General features: G+C 39.0%; 1 protein-coding gene and 1 pseudogene across 5 annotated transcripts in view; both read left to right on the top strand.

Annotated features, from left to right (window-relative positions):
* Positions 1-25,636, top strand: part of ZNF800 (zinc finger protein 800) — a 188,533-nt gene that overhangs the window by 130,681 nt on the left and 32,216 nt on the right. For 2 of the 4 annotated variants that reach the window (XM_079931471.1, XM_079931469.1), the window contains exons 1-3: positions 7,643-8,291; positions 8,784-8,902; positions 13,967-14,062. In XM_079931471.1, coding sequence (XP_079787597.1) covers positions 8,842-8,902; positions 13,967-14,062 — 157 coding nt within the window. In that variant the 5' untranslated portion in view covers positions 7,643-8,291; positions 8,784-8,841. Of the gene's footprint in view, positions 1-7,642; positions 8,292-8,783; positions 8,903-13,966; positions 14,063-25,636 lie in introns of those variants that run through there. The other 2 variants (XM_079931468.1, XM_079931470.1) reach the window with 2 other exon arrangements.
* On the top strand, positions 18,874-22,031 carry LOC307191980 (tubulin alpha-1A chain-like; annotated as a pseudogene). The gene has a single exon. The product of its transcript is annotated as a tubulin alpha-1A chain-like (transcript).

The following is a 25,636-nucleotide window of genomic DNA, read 5'->3' as shown; positions in this document are numbered from 1 at the left end:
GAGTGAGTGAAATGTGTGAAGGGGGTCAAAATTACAAACTTCCAGTTATAAAATAATAAGTCCTGGGGTTGTAACGTATCGCGTGGTGACTATAGTTAATAATACTGTATTATATATTTGAAAGTTGATAAGGAGTAGATCTTAGAAGTTCTCATCATAAGAAAAAAAGTTTCATAATTCTGTGGTGATGGATATTAACTAGACTTATTGTGGGGATCATTTTGCAATATATACGAATATATTTGAATCGTTGTGCTGTACACCTGAAACTAATATAGCGTTATATGTCAATTATATCTCAAGAAAAAGGATTACTGGGAGTTCTCTGGTGGCCTAATGGTTAGGGCAAGCCACGTGGCTAGGTGCAAAAAAAAAAAAAAAAGCCTATCAACCAGGCATTCCATGCCTTGAGAAAGACACCACATCAAGTATTACATACCATTCAAAAAAGGTAAAACTTCAATCTAATCATGAAGTAACATCAGACAAGTCCAAATTGACTCATTCTATAAAACAACTGGCCCGTATTGAATAAAATGTCATTGTCATGAAAGACGAAGAAAGGCTGAGGAACTATTGCAGGTTAAAGGAAAGCAAAGAGACACGACAACTAAATGCAATATGTGATCCTGGATAGGGTCTTAGATTGGAGGAAAAAAAATCCATAAAAGGCATTATCAGGATAACTGACAAAATTATAACATAGACCTTAGTCTAAATAAAAGTATCGTATCAGTGTTAAACTTGCTGAATATGATAACTGTATTGCACTTATGTAAGATAATAAAATCCTTGCTTTCAGAAAATACACACTGAGGTAATTAAGGATAAAGGGGCAGGATGTACATTTGAATCTACCCTCAGATGGTTCAAAAAATCAGATATGTATATGGATTGAGAGAGAGAGCAAGTGAGCAAATATGACGAAATGTTAAAAATTGGTGAATCTGAGTAGAGTATGGGAATTATTTGTGTTCTTTCCATTTGCTTTTAAATTTGAAACTATTTCAAAATTAAAAGTTAAAAAAGTCAAAGATGATATCTAAAAAAGGCAGAAATTGCTTAAAATACAATCCCATTTATTTGCAAGTTAAAAAAAAGTTAAAAAAACCAACCAAACCAAAATAACCACCCCTCATAAAAACAAAAACACAATCCTGATGAATGGTTTTACATGATGAATGGTTAGTAGTTTCAAGTGTCCAGCTATGGCATATAGTCTACAGCACTACTAATTCTATGCAATAGTGGTTCCTTTAATTGTCCTCGTATGGTTGTTCTCTACATTGAAAATGAGTGTCCTATTAGGCCAGGGGCCTAATTAAACTAAACCAGTAAAATTGATTTTCCCCACTAAACTTTTTCTTATGATGTTTATTGCAAAGAATGAACGTTGTCATTATTTCTTCTTTAGCCCAATTGAAATGAAAATTTGTTCACTCAAGCCCATCTAGTAACTTTTAATTGTTGCCTATCGTGTGCCATGTAGTGGGCTAGGTGATGGCAAAACAAAAGAGGAATAAGTTATGATGTGTTTCTTGACGAATTCAGACTAATGGGAGAGTCAGCCATTTAATCAGAATGATTTATTACAGGAGCAGGAAAATGGAGCAGTTATTTGTCTGTGGGAGCTAGTTTCTCGGAAGAAGTGACATCTGAAGGATGAATAGGAGCTTTCCGGGTGGAGGGGAAGGATATTTATTTCCAGGTGTAAGGAGTAGCATGTGCAAAGGCTCAAAGCCTTGAAAAGTTCAATACTCATTTCTGATTTATGCCAGATGTAGTTCAGAGGCATTAAAACCTACGTCAGCTGCTTTAAAAAAATTTTTTATTGTGAAATATTATACACATTCATAAAAGTGCATAAAACATAACTATCAGCTTGCTGAATTATTACAAGGCAAATATACATGTAACGATCATTAGGTCAAAATCTATAAAATGGCCAGTAGCCCCCAAATTGGCACCCCTCCCCTCCCAGTACACTTCCCAACCTTCTACCCAAACCACTGTTCTATTATTTAACAGTTGCTTTAGCTAATGGATACAGCCACATAACCTACAACTCTATCATCTCTCTCTAAAATTCCCTCGTGTCCCACACTCCCTCCCCACCCAGTTAAACTACTGTTTGCTTTGTTGATTTCTGCAAAGGGTGAGAAATCCAGCAAGTTTCTTTGGAGCATAAAGTTGTGAAATTGTGGGAGGGACAAGTATAATAGTAAGTATTTATTATTGTTATACCTGAACTGTGTTCCAGGTCCTTCTGGGCACTTTATTCATTCACTGATTTCCCACAACACTGAAAGTAGCAGACAGCTGAGGAAACTGAGTTTCAAGACAGGTTCTCACTTGTTTAGAGACACAAAACTCATGAATGGTGGAGATGGGACTAAGACCTAGATTTTTCTGGCTCCAAAACAAATGCTTTTTTTTTTTTTTTCCAACACAGCTTGTGGAATCTTAGTTCCCCAACCGGGGATCGAACCCTGGCCCCCTGCAGTGGAAGTGTAGAGCCCTAACCACTGGACCACCAGGGATTCCCCATGTGCTCTCTCTACTAATGGTTTTTGTTGAGATTTGACTTCTTCATATGGAAAATGAGTAGTCAACAGAAATTTTAAATTGGGAAGTAATATTATATTTGTTTGGACTATAGTTCTGTTGATAGTGTGGAATAATGGAGAGAGGGAGAGATGGTGGTAGGGAGACCATGGAGGTAGTTATTGAAATGGTTCAGAGATGAGGTTTTGGACTAGAAGATTGATGGTGCCCACGGAGAGAGGACACTATTTTCTAGACTTTTCTGAGGTATAACCAATGGTGCTAGGTTAGACGCTGGGGATAAGTGAGATGAGAAACCTTGTACACAGGTAACTTGCATTATTTGCATCTCTGCATGTGCTCCTCTCTATGACTCCAAGGCCTCTACCTTGATAGCCTGAATAGATAGCAACACTGTCGATTAAAATTTGGAAGAGGAAGAACAGGTTTCGTGAGAAGGTAGGTTCAGTTTGGACCCTGCTAATTTTGAGATGCCTGGGAAAATTCAGATTATCTGCCTCCTGGGTAGTTAGAAATAGAGCTTAGAGGCTTCAGGGACAGGTCTGAGCTGAAGATAAAATTTTAGAAATAATCAGAATATATAATCCGAACGCATGTAACTTGAGGTACAGGACCTGGACTCAGACCTACGTTTAAATCTTAGGTCAAACACAAATTATCTGTGTCCTAATTTGTAAAATGGGATAATATCTAACCCAGGAACTTGGTAAGGATTCAGTGAAAAACCAGAAAGCACTTAGCACCTTGTCTGAGTTCAATAAGTGACAAAATTATCTTTAGCTATTATTATTAGATTATAATACAGACTTACGTATGAACATACTCCCCTATAACAAAAAACATTTTTAAAAATGGAATTCACTTAAATGCTATCTGAAATGCATTTGAATGGAAGACCTGTAAGGCATGGTTTGGTGCCGTGTCACATGGCACCATGGTACATGCTCTGTGTCACCTGGCCAGGAAGACCTAAGTGTGCTTTTAGCACCAGGAATGGAAACTTTAAGTCCATGTTCGGGGTGTGGGGTGGGGGGGTGGTTCCTAGTAGGTGACTTACCTCCAGGGCAGCAGGTACAACCTACTCCCTACTGTCCTTAAAATAAACATCTTAGGGAAAGCATTATCATCCCTTTTCATATTATGTTGCTTGCTTAGATGTTAAGTTCTAGAATTGATAATAGATCAACAGTTTAATATTTGCCCTTCTAAATCAATTTTCCATGACACTTTCTAAACTTTCAGCCTCTATTTTGGTCCATAATTTGATTTGTAAATAATTATGAATTTAATTATTTGTGTTGTAAAATGCCACATCATAATCAAAGCTGGAAAAATCTGGACCGGAATATGTATGTCCTATAGGAACTATAAGTGCTTCTACTTGCTGTTAGGTTTTTATACTGTGTTTTAGAGAGATTTGTTTAGAACACATAGGAAAATCTTAAAGAAAGCAACAAAATGATGAGGAAAGTAAAGGAATCACTAAAGTTTATTTATACAAGGCCAGCAAATTGACCCACTTAGTTTAAAGAATTGGTCTGACTAGTGTTTCCTTGTTATGCTCTTCTTAAAGGCATCATCAAGCATTAAGAAAAAGAAAAGCAATCCAGCAGCTTTAGTTAGTATCATTCTTGAAATAATTGTATATTGTGATAGACTACATGCAAAGATCATCACAATAATTGCTTCCATTCCTATATGCGTATCCCTTTGAAATGTGACTTGGCTACTCCTCCCATCAAGGAGGGAAATTTAAAATATGGCACAAGTGAACTTATCTACAAAACAGAGACTCACAGACATAGAGATCAGACTTGTAGTTGCCAAGGGGGAGGGAGGGAGGGAGAGGGGTGGACTGGGAATTTGGGGTTGGTAGATGCAAACTATTACATTTAGAATGCATAAACAACAAGGTCCTACTGTATAGCACAGGGAACTATATCCAGTCTCCTGGAATAAACCATAATGGAAAAGAATATTAAAAAAAGAATGTATATATGTATAAAACGGAGTCACTGCTATACAGCAGAGATTGGCACAATATTGTAAATCAACTATACTTCAATTAAAAAAATTTAAAAAGAAGGGAAATTTATCTCCCAAGTTTCTGAATATGTGCTGACCTTTTGACTTTCTTTGACCAATAGAGTGTGGTGGAAGTGATGCCAAGTTTCTGCTTCAAGAGGTCTTGCAGTTCCCACTCTGTATTTGCTTGGCATGCTGCCACAATGTGAAGATGCCCAGGATAATATTGAGGATGAAAGGCTACAAGGGGAGAGAGAGGTCCAGCCAATAGTCAGCACTAGCTGCCATCCATGAGTGCACCCAGTCAAGCTGCCAGATGACTGTAGCAGCTACATGCATGATCCCAGACAAGGCCAGAGAGCACATAAAATGGCTTTAAGGCACTGATTCTAGGGTGGTTTGCTACGCAGTAATAGTATATATGTGTATGTGTGTGTGTGTGTGTGTATGTGTATATGTAATATATACACATACACACACTCACATATATATTCTCTAGCCTTGAAGATGAGGGAATATTTTTAAACTGTAAGAGGGTCTTAGGTTAATCATTAGGATGCACTTGCAGACTTTAAGGATCAAAAATTTCCTTAAAGCTGTAATGATGTATCACCTAGGTTGCTGCAGTGAACAACGAAAAGGGAAGACAATTTTTCTGTGATGGTTTGTGCATAGTGTTTTTAGAGGTAGGGTGAAAATTCTAGAAGATGTTCAAAGTCTCTTTAAACTCTAGGGCCCTGTGAAATTCAGTTGTGATTTCAGCAACTCCATTCCCGCTTCGTGAACTTGTACGTGGCATTTTAATACCTTTCACAAATGACAGGATCCACTGGCTCATCTTTCACATACAATGTGATCTAAAACAGCTGTGGTACAGTGTAGGCAACACAGTATATAGCCAGCATAACATAGTGACTAAGGTCATGAGTTCCAGAGCCATACCGTTTGGGTTCAAATGCTGGTTCAGTTGCCTATCAGCTGTAACCTTGATGAGTTATTTAACTATTCTTTGCCTCAGTTTCTCCCCCTGAAGAATGGAATGATAACAAAATCTTATTGTTGTTAGGATTAAATGAGTTAATGCTTGAGCTTAAAACATATTACGCAAAACATGTCAGATACTAGCATTGTTATTTTATAAAGGGAATGATCTAGGTCCTAGACCCAGTTCTGTTACTGTGTGACCTTCAGCAAATCAGTTAACCTATCTGGGTTTCAGTTTTCTGCCTATAAAGTAAGGTTTACTATGTAACTTCCATGGTTTCTTTTCCTCTTTAAAATTCTATGATTCAGGGTTCAATATTTGTTCTACCCACATGCACATTACAATCTTGTCTATAATTCTAATTTTTCAAAAATTGTTTAAAACTTATTCTATTAACAAGCAATTTTGAGGACCCTCTAGTAATGACCACTTACAATATAAATAATACTGCATTTACTCAGGAAACTAAACATTTTTTATTCACATCTGGTCAGCAAACATTTACAACTCTTACATATCCAAAGAGATGCCTTTTCAGGTTTATGAAAACTTAAAATTGTATATTCATTTTTTAAACCTATGATAAATTTGCTTATTAAAGTAGGAAAAGATCTTCCAAAAGTGAAGACAATATTTCACCTCAAATTTTACCAAAGATCTCCAGTGTTAAATAAAATCCACTGTTAAGGGTCACGTTTAAAATTTTTTTCTATTTTTTTGCTTAAGCATATTACACACAATATTATAAAAATGTGATTTTTTAAATTGGCTTCATAACACCATCATGTGGACGTAGTTTATTTTACACTGGTTTATAAATTGTGGCATTTCATTTTAGTTTGATGTTTTGTATTGCTTCTTGACAATGGGACAGATAAAGAGATCAAACATACTAAGGTAACCAGTTAGTATGTAGAATGTACAGTACGTGGAATTCCTTTTAAAAAGTTTTTCATTTTCCTATCCTTTTCCTGTCACCCCTATAACCAAGCTGCTACAATCCCTTAGGACCTATGCAAATGTTCCATTCAATATTTTTACAGTAACAAATTTATCAATTACTGGGTCTACTACAAACTTAACTTTTAATTCTGAAAATAGATTTCAGACACTCATTTGTTTTTCCAAAAGCCTATCTACGAAACTTTGTTTTTCAGGGATCCGAAAACTGGCAAGCTAACTACGAAGTGGATCTTGGGGGTGGGGGGGGGGGGAGAGATGGAGATAAACAAAGCAAAGGGGCTTCTTCTGTCTTAAAATTTTCATATTTGCTTCTGGAGCAAGAATTCCATCCTAGGCGTCGGGGAGAAGGCGGGGGAGGCGTCTCTCCTGCCCCCGAGCAGCGGCACACGGGTTTGCTGAATTTGACAGACCACTGCGATCTTGGGGGATTTTCCAAGCTGGAAGAGAGCGCCGATGAGAAAAAGTGCGTACAGCCCACGTGACCCAACTTCACTTTCAGGTGCCAGAAGCGGAGCGCAGCTGCAATCAATACCGATCTTCCACCAACTAGGTTGTATTCCTCCCAAGGACCTGCTAAAACCCCCGAAGTTCTGAGAGACACACTTCGGAAATTGTTGGGTTTAAAAAAAAAAAAAGTTCCACTTGTACCATTTATGACAACTTTTTCGGAATCACCACGATTTACGGCTTACGCATTTGCCAAGCCTTTTCCTACAGTTCCCTCCCTTGCTTTTACAAGCCTCCCGTTTCGGTTCCACCGAAAGAAGAAAAGCGATAGCAACAGTTTGGTTGCCCAGCAGTCCGTCTCCCGGGCGCAATCACCGCACCAGGGGCCTCACACCTCTCGGCCCGCGAAGCCCAGGACTTCGGCTCCCAGTCCGCCGGGGACGTGCGGGAGTACGGCCGCTTCGAGACCCGGGCCGCGCCACCCGCCCCGGCTCCCTCCCCGCGCCCGGCCGCAGAGCGTCGCCACCCCACCGTCGGGGGCGCCGGGCTGGGCGCATGCGCGCGGCGCTCCCGGGCGTGCCGGCCACACTCCCCCCACCCACTCCGAGAGCTTGTCACTTCCTGCCCTCGCCCCATCTCCGTCCGGGGTCAGTCAGTCGCTCCCTGTCGCAGCCGGCGAGTCTCTGCTTCCCCCTTCCTACCCGCTCTGCGGCGGCAGCTCAGGCTCTTCGTGGAGGGGCAGACAGAGAAAGAGAGAGACTGACTTAATAAAGTTTCCTGAAACAACAACTATTACCAAAAGGAGCCCAAGGCGGGGGAAACCCCCATCCTTCCCCGCCCCTCTCCAAAAGCCTGAGGGACCGTCGCAGGTGGAGCGGCGCTGAGGGGAGCCGGGCTCCGGCGGCAGCCGTTGCCCTGGCAAGGGGCGCCTCGGGTCCTGCCCGCTCCGGTTCCGGCTCCTTCGGTGGCGGCGGCAGCGGCTGCGGGGCGGTACCTCCTGTCAACTGCCTGCGCCCGCGCGCCGTCAGCCCGCCCGCCAGCTCCACAGCGCGGAGGGACGCCGTGAGCCGCCGCCACAGCCGTCGCCTCGGGCCGCGGAGGGACGTGGTGAGCTGCGGCGCTTCCGCGTCAGCGCCGGCGGGGAATCTCTGGGAGCGCGTCTGGCCCGAACCCCGGTCCCTTCGCGCGGTCCGGCGAGGCTGCGCCAGGTGGGGCCCGAAGCCGCCTCTCACGCCAGGCTGTCCCCGCGGCCGTCCGGCCTGCCTTCCTTCCTTCCGCCCGCCCGTCGGCCCGCCCTAAGAGTTCAGTAAGTTGGGCGCACTTGGTTGGGGGGACGGGGGTTCAGCCGGGGAGACCCTGGCGCACGTGCGTCGCGGGAGGGCGCGACGTGGGCCGGCCGCCGGCGGGAGCTACACCTCGGCCGCCCGGCCGCCGCGCCCCCCGCCCCACGGGCCCCGGCGCCGGCCGTGCCCGCTGCGCTCCGCGCCACCGTCTCCGCGCGCGCCCGCCCGGGAAGGCGAGGCCGCCACCGCCGCCGCCGCCGCCCGCGCAGCCGGCCAGGCCCTTGCCCTGCGCGCCCGGGGCTGCGTTTCCGGGTAGGGCGGTGAACCTGTGCGGGAGTTCGGGCTGAAGAAGCCTTCGTGCGTTTTTCTTTCTCAGTTCGAGAGGAGGGTGCAGGGCTGTGGAGGGCAAGCGGAGGGCAAGCGGAGGGCGGGTGAGGGGAACGTTTCTGGAAAATGCAGCCAGAACCCCCCCAGGAAGTTCAGGCTGAGTGACGGGTTTGTGCTTCTTTCAACAGCCAAGCCGCAATGAAGAGCTTCTTACAGTGAAAGGAAAGTAGGTCGCGCCCACTGAAAATGCCTTTAAGGGACAAATACTGTCAGACTGACCACCATCATCACGGATGCTGTGAACCAGGTATACGCCTTTCTTCAGTTACTTTGCCCTCCACCAGAGCCGCTCTGCCTTCTGTTTTCTTTTAGTTCTCCTTACCTCCTGCCCAAGAAGACATTCCTAACTAAGCAGGCTATAATTTCCCCCAGCATAAAACCAGTTATGAAGCTAAAAGCTTGTACAAACAAGAGATCTCCCCTGCTTGATCTCTTAAAAAAAGTACTGCAAGTGTCACCTTAAATCTTTTCCACAAGATCAATTACTCAATCCCCTTTCCTTTTCTTTCAAGGCAGCCTGCAGTTAGTAGTATACCCTCATGCTCTGTGAATGTTTAAAACTGAAGAGAAAGGAAAAAATGGGTAGTAGAATACTGGCATTATCTTCAAGGAAGCTGTTTCATGTAAATTTTTAAAAACAAAGTTTCTCGTGCTTTGATAGTGCTTAGAGACAGAATAATGCTTAAACTTAAAAATGAGTTTAGTTTGGGCTAAGAAAAGTTTGCTGAAGTCAACTTGTTGGAAGAATCAGGTTTTGTTAAGTGGAACCTCTTAAAGAAATTTCTTGGACAGAGCACATTGTTGCAAAATCTGAATATTTAGATAGAATACATAAATATTTTTAGGATAGTTTGTTCAGTGGAACTCTTTTGAGTTGAATTTATGAAATGAAGTTGCTTTTTGAAGGCTCATGAAGAGTATTACAACACTTTAATAAATGTGATATATAAACTCTTAATAGTTTCTCTGCTTATTAGAAGTATGATGTGCTTTGTCACAAACATTTAGAGATACAGCTTAAAAAGGGAATCCTTGAATACACAGTCACTAAACCAACTAAGGGCTCTTATGTTACAGTTCAAAGGCAGTTGTTTATCATTATTTTTGACCTAAAAGTTATTAGGACTTTTTAATACTTTTGCTTGTTTTTTTGTTGGAGTATTTTAACTGCACTAATGTACTTGGTTTTGTCACAGTAGAGTTCATGTAAAGTAGAGTACTTTTTTTGTATAATGGGAAAAAATGGCAATGGTAAAAGGGGAAGAACTATTTTCGGAACACTTTGGTACACATGAGAATAAAATTTGTACTATGACCCTATCCCCACTGATTTGCTGAAAATAATACCTCTTCTAGTAAAACAGGCAATCCCAGGGTGGAATCCAGTGTTTATTCAACTGTTCCTGATCTACCTACCTTTCACCATCCTTTCTGCTGCATATTTTGTATCTTTGAAGTGATGATATATCACTTAACGTTTTGCCAAATGTTGAATGGATTTTTGCTAGTTTTGAAGTACAAAGCTGTGAATGACTTCTTATACTTGTGTTCCACTGTCTTTTTATTCCATTTTTTTCTGAGAAGTCATTTGAGTTGCATTAGTTAATTAAATCATCATATTAAAACTTCTTATTTAGGAAGAAATTTATTTGGTCACTCATTTCTTTATCTCTTTGACAAATCTTTATGGAGCACCGGTTAGGGGCTAGGCACTATTCAAGGCAATGGGGATATAAGTGGTGAACAAAACAGATAAGCTCACCCCCTCATGGAACGTTTGAGTGGGAAGAGATAGACGTAAGTAAACAAGTAAGATAATTTGTGACCATACCTTATTTATAAAGTATATATTCTGGTAATTAAAGTTTTCTAGATACTTTAATGTCTTTTTAAAGAGGTTTTCCAGAGTTGAACTTTTAAATATGTGTTGGAACTTTTCTGCTTTTTCTCCCTCATTAACACAAATTCAGATAAGTTGCATTAATTGAAAAATTTCAACTTTATTTTGCCAGGAACTTTTCCCATGCAACTTATTTTTCAGACTGTCATGTCAAAAGTGGTTGGTATTTCTTCACTTTCTTAGTTAGAAGTAAACACTTCCTGAGGATTTAGTTCAGTGGAAAGCCAAAAGTTTAACTTACGGGGTAGTTAATTGTCATTATTTCAGAGGAAGGTATGGGCCATTATTGAGAGGAATATGTTATGGTAGTTTTAAAAAGAGGATGCCCTCAGATGGAGGAAAGACGGTGACATGATGTTTGAGAAGATCTTTTAATGAGCTATCCCAAGAGGTCTAACCTCCTTTGGATTATAAACGATAGGTGAGTTCTGAATGAGAGCAGTGTGTTCCTGAGCAGGTTTTGATAGGATGGATCAATTTGTATTGAGGGGTGGTGTTATAAGTCTATCAGTGTATGTCAAATATTCTTAGTTATGTTTTAAGAAAGTTTTTTGTTAGAGAAATTTTCAGATGTTCAGAAGTAGAGAGAATGGTATAAGGAACCTGATGTAGCCATTACACAACTCCATCAGTTATCAATATGTGGACAAGCTCTTTTGATCTGTATTCTCCCCTCCCCACAGTTCCCTTCTCCATCCTCCAACTGCTCCCCTACTCTCTACTGTTTGAAAGCAAATCTCAGACATCATAGGTAGAAGGATATTTTAAGGGGCTTATTTTAAGGTAGGAGAGACTTAAAAAAGTGGGTGTTTTATTCTGGGAAGTGTGTTCTTGAAAGGATGTAAAGAAAGGTGTTAACTTCTGAGCGTTTGTGTTTTTTGGCTGGAGAGAGATGCTCTTTTTTTCCTGAATGGTCATGTAACCTGATCTTGGGAGGGATGTTAGGATATGTAAGAGGAAATTTTATAAAATACTAACATATAAAGTTTTTTTAGGATTGAGAGTATGTTTTCATGAAGAAAGAAAAGTTTCTTACAAGGGGACCTACACAGATGTGTATACCAAATGAATGTGTCCACTCATAACTGAACTAACCCTGGGGTTATTTTGAATGGTATCTCAGGATGTGTATGTATTCTGGTGGTACCAGTGATGGTTATGGGTAACAAAATTTTGCTCTAGCTTTAAAATCAGATGTTGTTATGTGGAAGTGGAAGTTAGTGTATTACAGGAAGTTTTCTGGAGCATATACCTAAATGAAGAAAGGGGGCTCTAAGGAGAAGTTTCCATTTTTTTCCCCCATATTTCTCCCTTATTCATTACTCTTTTTTTCATTCTTCCTTTCTAGAATTCTTGTCACTTAGAGAGCCAGGCCTTCAAGCTTTTTAGTTCTTTAAAATTGTATAACTTCTACCCTATCTTCTGTAGTTGTTATTTTTTATAATCAGTTATTGGTTGTTACAGTGTACAAATACTGGAAAGAACATCTAACCTAAATAAATGATATCATCAATCTACTTACAAACTTCTACTGTTGTTTCTCTAAGGGGCTGCATTCTACTTCTCTTAGATTTTGGAAAAGATTTTTCAGTTTTTGGTGTCAGGAAGGCAGTTGATTTGTAGATTATGATGATGATGGTGCTAGAACATTTATTGAGCCTTTACTATATTCCAGGCTCTGATATAACCAGGTACCTGCATTAGCCAATTTAATCCTCGCACAGCCCTATGATTTGGGTACTTTTATTATCTGCATTTTAGAGATGAGAACAGAGAAATCAGAGAGTGTAATTTGCCCTAGTGGTATCTAGTTATTGGTAGCAAAAGAATTTCAGCGCAATCAGTCCAGGTCTGGAGTCTTCTGTTCTTAACCACTGCAGTTAGTGCCAATGTCAGATATTCCCAAAATGAGTTGTATTTGCGTGTATGTTCTTAAAAACACCTCAGAGTTTCTCTTAAAATTGGGAAAATTTTGCTTAATGGAATGATTTGGTCCTGAGACATAGTTCCTCCCCTTTGTGTACGCTGAACTTAAGAGTTGAAACCAAAATGAGAATCTAAGTCTGTGTCTCTACACATAGCCTAGCAGGCTTTATCAGACAGCTAAATGCTGTCCAAGCCTGGGCCCTGAAGCAGTAGCAGCACACATTACTGAAGTAACCCTCCTTATCTTCTCACACTGAGCAGATGATGGTAAAATATCATCTGGGTTAAGACGGTAAAACATTATAACATATTGAAAAAAAAGAGGTAATTAAAATGGCCAATTTTTCTCCACCACAACTATCTCTTTATTTGATATCTGATGGGAAACTTCAGTTTTCCTTTTCAGTTACCTTGTTTCTTATTACCATAATCTTATTTATATTATATATTTATACTGCTACTCTGGGAATTTTGGAAAGCAGGCATGATATAGACCTCTGTATATGAAAATTTTTACTTTTACAATGGGAATATTATTTTTACTTATTATAAAAATGCTTACTTTCTAAAGTGCACACTTCCAAAAGCCCAGGCTAGTGAAGTGTGAGGCAGAAAGTGAAAATCACCCCTATAAGCCCACCCTGATGGAAAGAACCATTGTTAAATTTCGTTGGTATCCCATCAGACTTTCTGTGTTTATATTAGCATTTATACATAGACACACATATACCTTAAATTTATTTCTTTCTGTAGCTCCTGAAATATATATTAATATAATTGAGGTCATATTCTATAACCTGTTTTTGTTGCTTAGCAATGTAGTATTGACATCCTTTGTTGTCAGTACATGTAGACCTAGCTCATGCTGTGTAAGAGCCGTGAGAGATTCTGTTGTATGGATATTTCATAGTTTATTTAGTCTGGTTCCTTTTGAGAGACTTCTAAGTTGTTTGAAATTTTTCTCAATTATTTACAGTACTGCAGAGTGCTGCAGTGAACTTTCTTGTACATCTGTCGTTGTGCACTTGACCAGTTCTTTCCTTAGGTAGTGGTTTTTGAGTTTTGCTCTCTTAATTGCCCAGAGAGCTGTACTAGATTGGAGAGTTTTGGAATGGTTTATGAGGTGTGGCTAGGTTATCATTGCCCTAGAATTTTGGTTAAATATAGTGGTTCCTCTTCAAGGGGAATAAAAAGGCAAACATGACTAATATGTACTAACTAACACCAAAATAGTAAGATCTTTGCATTTGAACTTAATGCATAGTCTCCGTAGCCTTAGTTTCACCTTGAATTGAGAAAAATTTTAGTTACATTTTTCCCATTATTTCATTTTGCCTTACAAAGATAATGGTGGAGTACATACAAAAAAGTGTGATTGTCATTAACGTGATTATAGCAAACCATTGTTTTACTTCAATAGTAAATGATTTAAATAAATAACCCTTTTTTTGTGGGGATTGGGTTGGGTGTTTGTCTTCCATGTAGTTTATATCCTGGAACCTGGAGATGCTCCTTTGTTACAGCAACCACTACAGACATCCAAATCTGGTATTCAGCAAATAATTGAGTGCTTTCGATCAGGTATGAATGTTTTAGGATGTATTTTCAATCTTCACATAGTAGCTAAAAACTACCTAGAAATCCTTAGAAATAATTTTTTAAAAATAAAATGTATACATTGGTTTTCTTTACAGAATACTTTTGATTGTCATTTTTAAAAAGTGGATGAGTAAATATTGACTTGATAGAGATTCCTTTTCAGTACTATATATTATATACTAATTTAAAAAGTATTTAGTATGGTTTAAAGAAATATGTGGTATATTTGCTGGCAAAGATTCATTGTTATTTTTTGGCATGTTCTTTATAAACTCTCAAAGGACGGTAGTAGATTATACAGAGTCTTTATGAGCTTTGACAGAGTAGATTATTTACTCAGAATGTCTGAGATGTCCCTTGTTCTAGATTAATTACTTTATCATCTCTGTTTATGTGACTCACCATCTCCTACCTAACCCTGGAGTTTCAATATCTTTAGTAGAGCACAGATAGAAAAAAGATTATTCCAGCCCTGATATTTAGATATATTTGTTTAGCTTTTCTTTCCATTAGATTGCTATAATAATGGATATATAATAAGTATATTTGTGCAGTTACAATCCAGTGCTCTAAAGTAGGTGTTGCTCACTAAGTATAAATGGTTGAGAACTGTTAGAACTACAGTGTTTTGTAAAGTCTTAGGTTGCTGTGATTCTTATGATCCACTTGTCCACCTCTTGTGGATATGGCTTCTCTGACATTGCAGGCTATTAAATCAAATATGAACAAGCAAACATACATGACTGATGGACACCTAAGTGGTGGGCAATTAAAGGGTTAGACTATCTTTTGTTATTATTTTAAAGCTTATTATATCATAATGAAAAATTTCTGAGATTCAAAGAAAAAGATAATTTATATGAAACCATTTGTTTTGTATTGAGAAATTTTTTGAGGTGCTTGTTTTTAAATCATTTTAAAGGGAAGTAGTATCTATTTGATTTACTTTAGGATTCTAAGAAATAGATTGTTCTTTAATCTAAAATAAATTTCTGAGTCTAAGATTCATTTCTTATACTTTTCATCTGTAGTCCTTATGGCATTGCTTTTATGTATATTTAAGTCAGTAAATATTTCGTGTATACCATACGCCTATGCTTAATGTTGGATGGTGGTATAACGTATTTTACTGTGTTTTTTGTTGTTGTTTTTTACTTTTGATAATTGCCCTTGGTTAACAGAAATAAATAATATGTCAAATTCTCCTGTGGTAAATACAATTAAAATTTTTCTAATTAGAGGCAGTATTTAAATACGTTTCTGGCATAACAGAAGAATGGTTAGTTTTTATTTGTAGTTAGAGTTTCTGTTAGCTGCTTTTAGTATAGAGATAAAATTTCTTTTTGTTCTTTCTCATATCATGGAAATGAAGGTAATAGCTTCACATAGTCATATTCCTTGCTATATAGGTTTCTTTTTTAAAAATTCATAATTTGGGATTAACGAAGTTATTTTATACTGCTTCAGTTTATTATAGTGTTATTTGATTAAGAAGTTAGAATTGTTTCATTTATTTGTGCTTTGTCTTGTAAAAAATACCTTCTCAATAAGCTCCTGTACCCAAAATCTATATATTTTTTTAACTTTGGAAGGTGAATATTTAAAAAGGAAATTACGTGTTTTTCCATTGCACTGTGGTTGTATCTGTTTTCTGTGTTTATTGTTTCTTTACAAAGCTGAAGGAAAGGGACTGTGAAATGGGTAATATGTTCTTTCTTAAATGTCCCTGGTAAATTTGCCTTCTGAGTTTTTTTTTCCCCCCAAACAAATTTTGAAAATACTATAATTTAAATTCTCTAAGTACCCTATCATTTAAATTAGAGATGATTTAGAAATATGCTGAATGGTACAAAGAAACTAATTGTGGATTAAAAAAGGAATTCTTTTACTTCATTAGTGTATCTCATAGCTAAGTAATTCTAATTTCCTCAAGATAGTAATCTCTTACGTATCTGGATAATCTCAAGTCTCCTAAGGTAGCTCTTCTTTAGCACTGAGGTATATAAGCCTTGGCTGACTGAAACCTTGAGAGGATGAGCTGGAAGTTGGGGCCTCATGACTTAGGGTCTAAGATCCCTTCTCATCCTGAGACTCGTGTAAGTTTCTCCCAGTCTCACTCTACTCCCAAGCAGCCCCTCAATGACTCATCTCTTTCTAGGCTCTTTCCATTACAGCTGGGTCACACACATTGCATTTAAAGAACAATCTTGGTGGTGTTTTGTATCTGACAGGTATTTGAAGATAGAACTTTGAAGTCTATGCTTTTGCTCTTGTTAACCTTCACAGGCTAAACCAGGTTGGGCAGTAGTAATGTGTTAGGATATCTGCCTTTGTCTTCAAGCTCAAGATAGTTGTCTTCAGCTCCGGTATCAGCTTTGCTTAAAGGATTCATGGTCTCCTGCCTAAACTGGGCTCTCTTTGACCTGGTATTAATTCCTACCCAAGCTGGAAGTTCGTAAAAGGCTGAGGAAGGAGTTGACTCATTTTTTAGGTCCACCAACCCCATGTGTGCTGTACTGACTGCTTGACCAGTTTTGACTCATTTTCTTTGCTTCACACTTCAGCTTTTGCTTTGGACTGTTTTCCTGGCTTTAAATTACAAATACTTCTTAACCTCTAATCTCTCCCTATTTCTATCTGCTTAACTTGTAATCTGAATAGACTTTTCTTTTTGGAATAAGTTGTTTAAAAAAATAATAAAGAGGTATAAAAGGGTATACAGAAATACAAAAGTAAGTGTCTTTGTTCAGACAGCACGGCTACATGGTTTGTGTCTTCTTCTAGAGACCTTCTACACACATATGAGCATATATTCCTCACTTTCTTCCTAATACAAGGAGTAGCTGACTCTGCATAGTTAGGTATCTTTGGTTTTTTAACAGTACTTTCCACTGTTGTTTGACATCTGTCCATAGATAGATACCTCATTTTTTTTAGAAGGCTGCCTGTTTTGCCCCTACTTGCAGATTTTCTACTCTGAAATCCCTGATGGTTGGGTGACTTGAGACATGCTGTTTGCTTTGAATCCTGGCTTCAGGTACTACCTTGACTGTGCCCTGCCCTTTGCTCGAGCCTTTCCTTAGTTGTGTCAGTCCTTCCAGGATCATGTCTGTGACTTTTTGTCTTCAAATTTCCCTCGTATCTATTAACTTTTTTAAAGAAATAGTTGATTTACAATGTTGTGTTAGTTTCTGGTGTACAGCAAAGTGATTCAGTTATATGCATATATTAATTCTTTTTCATATTCTTTTCCATTTTAATTTATTACCAGATACTGAATATAGTTCCCTGTGCTATACAATAGGATCTTGTTGTTTATCTGTCCTCTATATATTAGTTTGTATCTGCTAGTCCCAAACTCCCAATCCAACCCTCCCTCTATTAACTTTTATTTTAGCTTCCTTCTTTTCCCAACCTCTCTCCCCAAATGGAAACAAAATTTTAAATAACAAAAAAGGTGTACTTCCATGAGGTATTTATAAATAATTGATTAATCGAGCTTAATATTCTTTCTTAGTCGCTTAGTCTTCTGGTAGAGGCAAAGGAGCTGTGGAATGCCCTAAGGTTAGAAGCAGAAAAATGGAAAATTGTCCAGTATTCATAACTAGTCTTTAATATGAAGTTGACATCTTTTTTTGAATTCTTGAAATATATATTATCTCTTTTTACAATATTATACTGTTGATTCTTGAACATTCACCATGGGTGTGAACTGCGCAGGTCTATTTTTTGCGGAGTTTTTCAATAGTAAATATTACAGTATCAGACGATCCTTGGTTGATTGAATCCAAGGATGCAGAAGTGAGGATATGGAGGAAGGGAGTATAAGGAGGACTGTAGGTTATATGCAGATTTTTGACTGTGCAGAGTGTTGGCATCCCTAACCCCTGTGTTTGTTCAAGGGTCAACTGTATTATAGAAGAAAGATTCTACCTATAGAACACATTACTACTATTTGCAAGTAGCATCTTTTTTGAATCTTAGGGAGGAATAAATTGCAGTGAAAAATGAGAATTGGCTTTGTGTGATGTTTGCTATTGTCATTAATTAAATTTAAGTTTGGTCATTTACTTTCTTAGAAGAGTTTTTGTTTATTTTTTATTGCTTAAAGCAACATTTCTTGGAGTTAGTGTAAGCTATGACTGGATGGTGATGCCTCTGTCCTGGAAGTGTGATTTATCAGAGATACATAAGATAGTGCCATATTATATGATGGATTTTTTGGGGTTTTTTTTTTGGTTGATACATAGCAACTGTAGGAAGTTTTAAATCAGAGTGCATATTTTGGGGATGAATAAGAAAAATGTAGATTTGTTTTATTGTTCTTACATTCATCTTCAAAGCATCTCATCTGGGGCTGTGTTCCTAGGAGAGCAGCCGTTTATATTAGGGAATTTCTCAAGGGTGCAGATCATATCCTTCACTTCTCATGTCTTCAGTGAATAACATTGTACCTGGTATTTAATAGGTGTTCAATAAATGTGTGTAAGACTAAATGAAAGATTCACCAAGTAGGCACTAAAATAATTTTATTCTACTTATAAATTTATTGTAGTATGTGGCAGTGTTCCATAATTTAGTAATTTTTTTTTAACCAACCTTTGTAGGTGGTGGTTTTAAGATAACAATTTCAATTTCCCTAAGTTTTCTTACGTTAAGGATGATCAGTACGAAATTCCCTTCGTACTGGTCTTGGAACTCAGGAGGTATGACACGAGTTACAGATTTGCTTGCAGTGTTGGGATGATATTGTGGTTAAACAGTCATCCTAAAGAAACTGAGCTCATGTGTGAGTCAGCAATAAAGCATGCAGTATACTATTTAAAAATCATTATTGCTGCAACTTATCATTGATCAACATATCAGTATATTAAGGGAGAAAAGGAAAGTTTATCTTTGTCTAGCACTGAAGAGTTAGAATTAATATTATGTCATGTCAACTGACTGCCACCGAACCTAATGTAAAATTGAATATTGATTCCTTTTGAAAATAATTTTTTAAACATTTTTATCAGTGTATACAATGTGTTTGGCATTAATTGATAGCACAGGAGAAACCCTTGATGAGGTTTAACTAAATTTTATTGAGCATCCATTATGCGTGATAATCTGAAATATTCATTAATTAGTTAATTTCTAGGCATCAAAAGCTTTCCCTTTGGAAGGCTGGTTTTTTGAAAGATACTGATTGATGATCTATGTAAGCAGTATGTAAGCAGTATGTAGTGACTTCTAAGATAATTTAAAAACCTAAGGCAAGAAAAAGAGTTAAATATAGGAAAAGGAATAATTAGGGGTAAGGCAGCATGGCTCTCTCTCTCTCTCAGGGTTAGGAGTTGTGGAAGAACTTTTGTGGCTGTCTAGATGAACTTTTGCTGCTGTCTTGTCTCGTGTTTCAGGTTATAGAAAGTTTTAACTGTTGACAGAGGCACAGTTGGTTGCTGTGTCTAATTGTCAGTGAGCAAAGCAATCAGTTAAAAAGGTAGCTGATTAGAATAAAGCAGTTATGTCCCCATGAGAAACCAACAAAACCTTAAATGGTAACTGAAACTAACTTAGGGAATAACTTTTGCCTGTATTTATGGAATGAGGGCACATCTTATTTTTCTCATTTGGAAAGTATGTAAGCAGAATTGGAAAATCATTCAGGTCCCTTTTTTGACTTTCTGGTCAACTTTACATAGACTTAATAGAAATCTTACTTATAGGGAAGTTTTCTGAAACATAGAGAAGGCTCTTCAGTATGTCATTTAACAAATGCCCATCAGGCCTGGTCCTGAAAGCTGGAGTACAGTGGTGAGCATCAAAGATATCTTCTCTGTCTTCTTAAAGCCTCCAGTTTAATGGGGATACAGAAAAGTAACTAATTACAAGATAGCGGGGTTATGTAGTATAGATGTATAGGGTGCTCTGGGGAATATAGGAGAAGAATTTTTTTTTTTTTTTTTTTTGCGGTACGCGGGCCTCTCACTGTTGCGGCCACTCCCGTTTTGCGGAGCACAGGCTCCGGACGCGCAGGCTTAGTGGCCATGGCTCACGGGCCCAGCTGCTCCGCGGCATGTAGCATCTTCCTGGACCGGGGCACAAATCGGTGTCCCCTGCATCGGCAGGCGGACTCTCAACCACTGTGCCACCAGGGAAGCCTGAGGGGAAGAATTCTTAACAAAAAACAGGAGAAGTCTGAGAAGGCTTCCTGGAGGAAATGACATCTAACCTGGAATCTGAAGGATTGCTAGAAGTGAGCCAGACCAGGGAAATGAGAGAATGTTATAGGCAGAGAGAAAAAAAACATAGGTGAAGGCCTGAAAAGTAAGTGAGAGAGAATTTGGTGAATCCAAGGACCTGAAAGAATTTTGGTATGCCTGGATCAAAACAGCTGTGTTTGTATGTGTGTGTGTGCATAGGTGACGTGAGGGTGGTGGAGCATTTGTGATTGATAAGTCAGGCAGTTTCTCTTACATCGACTGCCTAAGAGTCGCGCTGTAAGAAGCAACAGCCTCTCCTCCTCCTGTCTGCCATCTGCTTGGCAGCCACAAAACAGCAGCTATCATCTCCATCCATGTTGTCCAGGCTGGTGTCCAGATCGGCAGTGTTTGCTGGGAGCTCTGCTACCTGGAACACGGCATCCAGCCCGATGGCCAGATGTCAAGTGACAAGACGATTGGGGGAGGAGATGACTCCTTTAACACCTTCTTCAGTGAGACAGGCACTGGCAAGCATGTGCCCAGGGCAGTGTTTGTAGACCTGGAACCCACGGTCATTGATGAAGTTTGCATTGGCACCTACCGCCAGCTCTTCCACCCTGAGCAGCTCATCACAGGCAAGGAAGATGCTGCCAATAACTATACCTGAGGTCACTACACCATTGGCAAGGAGATCATTGACCTCGTCTTAGATCCAATTCAAAAACCGGCTGACCAGTGCACAAGTCTTCAGGGCTTCTTGGTTTTCCACAGCTTTGGTGGGTGAACTGGTTCTGGGTTCACCTCCCTGCTGGTGGAGCATCTGTCTGTCGATTATGGCAAGAAGTCCAAGCTGCGAGTTCTCCATTTACCCAGCCCCTCAGGTTTCCACAGCTGTAGTTGAACCCTATATATAATTCCATCCTCACCACCCACACCACCCTGGAGCACACTGATTGTGCCTTCACGGTAGACAGTGAGGCCATCTATCATCTGTCGTAGAAACCTTGATGTTGAGTGCCCAACCTATACTAACCTGAATAGGTTGATAGGTCAAATAGTGTGGAGCCCTGAATGTTGATCTGACGGAATTCCAGACCAACCTGGTACCCTATCCCCTTATCCACTTCCCTCTGGCCACATATGCCCCTGTCACCTCTGCTGAGAAAGCCTACCATGAACAGCTTTCTGTAGCACACATCACCAATGCTTGCCTTGAGCCAGCCAACCAGATGGTGAAATGCGACCCTCTCCATGGTAAATACATGGCTTGCTGCCTGTTGTACCATGGTGGGACATGGTTCCCAAAGATGTCAGTGCTGCCATTGCCACCATCAAGACCAAGCATACCATCCAGTTTGTGGACTGGTGCCCCACTGGCTTCAAAGTTGGCATTAATTACCAGCCTTCCACTATGGTACCTGGTGGAGACCTGGCCAAAGTACAGCGAGCTATGTGCATGCTGAGCAACACCACAGCCATCACTGAGGCCTGGGCTCACCTGGACCACAAGTTTGACCTGATGTATGGCAAGTGTGCCTTTGTTCACTGGTACGTGGGTGAGGGCATGGAGGAAGGAGAGTTTTCTGAGGCCCGTGAGGACATGACTGCCCTTGGGAAGGATTATGAGGAGGTTGGTGTGGATTCTGTTGAAGGAGAGGGAGAGGAAAAAGGAGAGGAGTACTAAAGTTAAAATGTCACAAAGGTGCTGCTTTTACAGGGAAGCTTACTCTGCTTTAAACATTGAAAAGTTGTGGTCTGACCAGTTGATTTGTTCAAACATTTAGAGAAGAACTAACACCTATCCTTCTCAAACTCTTCCAAAATATAGCAGAGGGAGGAACACTCCCAAACTCATTCTACGAGGCCACCATCACCCTGATACCAAAACCGGACAAAGATGTCACAAAAAAAACAAAACTACAGACCAATATCACTGATGAACATAGATGCAAAAATCCTCAACAAAATACTAGCAAACAGAATCCAACAGCACATTAAAAGTATTGTAAACCATGATTAAGTGGGGTTTATTCCAGGGATGCAAGGATTCTTCAATACATGCAAGTCAATCAATGTGATACACCATATTAACAAATTGAAGGAGGAAAACCATATGATCATCTCAATAGATGCAGAAAAAGCTTTCAACAAAATTCAACACCCATTTATGATAAAAACTCTCCAGAAAGTAGGCATAGAGGGAACTTACCTCAACATAATAAAGGCCATATATGACAAACCCATAGCCAACATCGTTCTCAGTGGTGAAAAACTGAAACCATTTCCACTAAGATCAGGAACAAGACAAGGTTGCCCACTCTCACCACTATTATTCAACACAGTTTTGGAAGTCCTAGCCACAGCAATCAGAGAAGAAAAAGAAATAAAAGCAATCCAAGTCAGAAAAGAAGTAAAACTATCACTGTTTGCAGATGACATGATACTATACATAGAGAATCCCAGAGATGCTACCAGAAAACTACTAGAGCTAATCAGTGAATTTGGTAATTTAGCTATAAAATTTGGTAAAGTAGGATATAAAATTAATGCCCAGAAATCTCTTGCATTCCTATACACTAATGATGAAAAATCTGAAAGATAAATTAAGGAAACACTCCCATTTACCATTGCGACAAGAAGAATAAAATACCTAGGAATAAACCTCCCTAAGGAGACAAAAGACCTGTATGCAGAAAACTGTAAGACACTGATGGAAGAAATTAAAGATGATACAAACAGATGGAGAGATATACCATGTTCTTGGATTGGAAAAATCAACATTGTGAAAATGCCTATACTACCCAAAGCAATCTACAGATTCAATGCAATCCCTATGAAACTACCAATGGCATTTTTCACAGAACTAGAACAAAAATTTCACAATTTGTATAGAAACACAAAAGACCCCGAATAACCAAAGCAATCTTGAGAAAGAAAAACAGAGCTGCAGGAATCAGGCTCCCTGACTTCAGACTATACTACAAAGCTACAGTAATCAAGACAGTATGGTACTGGCACAGAAACAGAAAGATAGATCAATGGAACAGGATAGAAAGCCCAGAGATAAACCCACTCACATATGGTCACCTTATCTTTGATAAAGGAGGCAAGAATATACAATGGAGAAAAGACAGCCTCTTCAATAAGTGGTGCTGGGAAGACTGGACAGCTACATGTAAAAGAATGAAATTAGAACACTCCCTAACACCGTACACAAAAATAAGCTCAGAATGGAGTAAAGACCTAAATGTAAGGCCAGACACTATAAAACTCTTAGAGGAAAACATAGGCAGAACACTCTATGACATAAATCACAGCAAGATCCTTTTTGACCCACCTCCTAGAGAAATGAAAAATAAAACAAAAATAAACAAATGGGACCTAATGAAATTTAAAAGCTTTTGCACAGCAAAGGAAACCATAAACAAGGCAAAAAGACAACCCTCAGAATGGGAGAAAATATTTGCAAATGAAGCAACTGACAAAGGATTAATCTCCAAAATATACAGGCAGCTCATGCAGCTCAATATCAAAAAAACAGCCCAATCCAAAAATGGGCAGAAGATCTAAATAGACATTTCTCCAAAGAAAATATACAGATTGCCAACAAACACATGAAAGGATGCTCATCATCACTAATCATTAGAGAAATGCAAATCAAAACTACAATGAGGTATCACCTCACACCGGTCAGAATGGCCATCATCAAAAAATCTAGAAACAATAAATGCTGGAGAGGGTGTGGAGAAAAGGGAACACTCTCGCACTGTTGGTGGGAATGTAAATTGATACAGCCACTATGGAGAACAGTGTGGAGTTTCCTTAAGAGACTAAAAATAGAACTACCATACGACCCAGTAATGCCACTACTGGGCATATACCCTGAGAAAACCATAATTCAAAAAGAGTCATATACCACAATGTTCATTGCAGCTCTATTTACAATAGCCAGGACATGGAAGCAACCTAAGTGTCCATCGACAGATGAATGGATAAAGAAGATGTGCCACATATATACATGAAATGTTACTCAGCCATAAAAAGAAATGGAGTTATTTGTAATGAGGTGGATGGACCTAGAGACTGTCACACAGAGTGAAGTAAGTCAGAAAGAGGAAAACAAATACTGTATGCTAACACATATATATGGAATCTTAAAAAAAAAATGGTTCTGAAGAACCTAGGCCCGGACAGGAATAAAAACGCAGAAGTAGAGAATGACCTTGAGGACATGGGGAGGGGGAAGGGTAAGCTGAGACAAAATGAGAGAGTGGCATGAACATATATACAGTACCAAATGTAAAATAGATAGCTAATGGGAAGCAGCCGCATAGCACAGGGAGATCAGCTCCGTGCTTTGTGTCCACCTAGGGGGTGGGATAGGGTGGGGGGAGGGAGATGCAAGAGGGAGGAGATACGGGGATATATGTTTATGTATAGCTGATTCACTTTGTTATACCGCAGAAACTAACACACCATTGTAAAGCAGTTATACTCCAATAAAGATGTTAAAAAAAAAAAAGATTGATGAGTCAAGGTTAGCCCCAACTCGTTTTTTTTTTGGGGGGGGATGCTTACTGGGAATAAATATATACTCTCTACTGAATATAACTGTGTAACTGGGACTAAAGAAGAAATTGATACTGTTTTTGTTTTTTTATGGTTGATTGAGAGAACCTGATTTCGAGATGCAGTTTTACATTTTTACAAATAACTTTATGTTGTACGTTCTAGTTATATCTTCAGTAGAATTCTTAAGCTAATCCTAGTTCAGATTATTTCTGTGTCCCTCTTCAATCCTTTTTAACTACCTTTAGAGGCAGAATTGAATTTGTAGTATGGGTCTAGCTGGTCTTTTAATTTATAATTAAAGTGCAGAATTTTCCCATGTTTTCTTCCGTCTGGTAACACACCCACCTACACTTACTGAGAACTATATGTAGATCAATTGGAGAGGTTTATCTAAAGTGTTTTTTTATCTTCAGCCTACCTCTCATAGTTTGTCAGTGACTTATGAGGTTAACTATGAACTAAACATATTAGCACTTTATTGCCAATATATTTTGTAATGTGAAATAAACTAGAGAAGTGTGTGTGTGTGTGTGTGTGTGTGTGTGTGTGTGTGTGAGTGAGTGTGAACTTACTTTTATACAAAGTATAATACCCAAGCTATCCTCTGAATCTTTAAAAATGTGTGTTTTCTGATTTTGCAGTAGTATGGTCTAGTGGACCAAATTAAACCTTGAGTTGGATTGGGAAATAGTGGAAGTTATTTTATATATATATATATATATATATATATATATATATATAATTTATTTATTTATTTATTTTTTCTCAGTAGAAACCTGGATTTATAATTTAGTTCTTC

This window comes from Stenella coeruleoalba, assembly GCF_951394435.1.
Source record: "Stenella coeruleoalba genome assembly, chromosome: 9".
Taxonomy (NCBI): domain Eukaryota; kingdom Metazoa; phylum Chordata; class Mammalia; order Artiodactyla; family Delphinidae; genus Stenella; species Stenella coeruleoalba.
This window is presented reverse-complemented; position numbering and strand designations above follow the sequence as displayed.